General features: G+C 30.4%; 1 protein-coding gene across 2 annotated transcripts in view; it reads left to right on the forward strand.

The window, feature by feature from the left end:
• The window catches only part of ankrd28a (ankyrin repeat domain 28a), a 53,141-nt gene continuing 51,944 nt past the window's right edge, over positions 1 to 1,197 (forward strand). Inside the window, exon 1 of one of the 2 annotated variants that reach the window (XM_079828408.1) lies at positions 1 to 192. In XM_079828408.1, the coding sequence (XP_079684534.1) occupies positions 169 to 192 (24 nt within the window). In that variant the 5' untranslated portion in view covers positions 1 to 168. The remainder of the gene's footprint in view (positions 193 to 1,197) is intronic. The other variant, XM_079828409.1, reaches the window with a different exon arrangement.

Genomic DNA, 1,197 nt, shown 5'->3' on the forward strand with positions numbered 1-1,197 from the left:
GCCGCTTGTGTTTGTCTATTTCAGGAAGAGGAGAGGAAACTCAAGCCCTGACATGTGCGGCAGGACATTATCCCGCGGCTGTCGGAGATGTTTCGGGCTCTTTTAGGCTTTTAAAGCGGCAGTCCGGCGTGTTTCCCGCATGAGCTGAAGGTCTGGAGGAGGGAGAAGATGTTGCTGCGGATCCGAGAGCAGGTCTGTGACCGTCAGTTACCTGCGACAGCTCACCTGAGCTCACATCTCTGCACAACTTCACAGTCCAGCAAACTGCAGGCTAGGCTTTATGTTTGAGTAGTTCCGCCTCGGGTCTGGTGCTGCTCATGGCCTGACCGGTGTTGCATTAATGCAGTCTGTGCTTGTTCAAGGGTTTATTCATAGCGTTCAGTTTTTTACTCTTTAACACTTTTTAAAGTAGGCCCATGTGCGTATTATCCGAGTACAGCTCAAATAACACGGACATCAACTTTTGGCAACATCAACATTTAACTTTAAAATATTTGTTCATTTCATTGACATGGTTGCCATTGCGTTTAAATGGCTAAATTAGCGTATTTGTTGACGTTGCCATTTAGTTTAAATTTGTGTATTTGTATATATATATTTTTTATTATAAGTTTTTTTTTAATTGTCTTATTTTTCATAGTCTATTTTTTTGCTAAATTTGCATATATATATTTTTTTATTTATTTATTTTTTACAATAAATGGTGTTTTTGGCTAAATTTGTGTATTTTTTGACGTTTTTTATTTATTATTTATTTTTTTATTTTATTATTACTATTTTCTTTTTTCTTATTTTTTAAATTATCAAATCTTTTTCATAATTTTTTTTTCTTTTTCATAGTCTTTTTTGGTTAAATTTGCGTATTTATTTGACAGCCATTTTGTTTCCAATAAATAAATTAAAAATTAATTTATTAAAATGGAAACAAAATGGCTTGTCCATTTTGTTATTTAATTTATTATTAATATTTCTTTTTTTAATTGTTTTAATTGTCTTAAATCTTTTTTTCATTAAATGGTCTTTTTGGCTAAATTTGCGTATTTTTTTAACATTACAATTTCGTTTATATTTTATTTATTTATTAATTGATTATTAGCATTATTATTTTTTTTCTTAAAAAATTGTTTATTGTCTTAATTCTTTTTTTCATTAAATGGCTAAATTCGCATATTTTTGTATTTTGTGAAATGTTTTACT

This window comes from Gobio gobio, assembly GCF_949357685.1.
Source record: "Gobio gobio genome assembly, chromosome: 11".
Classification (NCBI taxonomy): Eukaryota; Metazoa; Chordata; class Actinopteri; order Cypriniformes; family Gobionidae; genus Gobio; species Gobio gobio.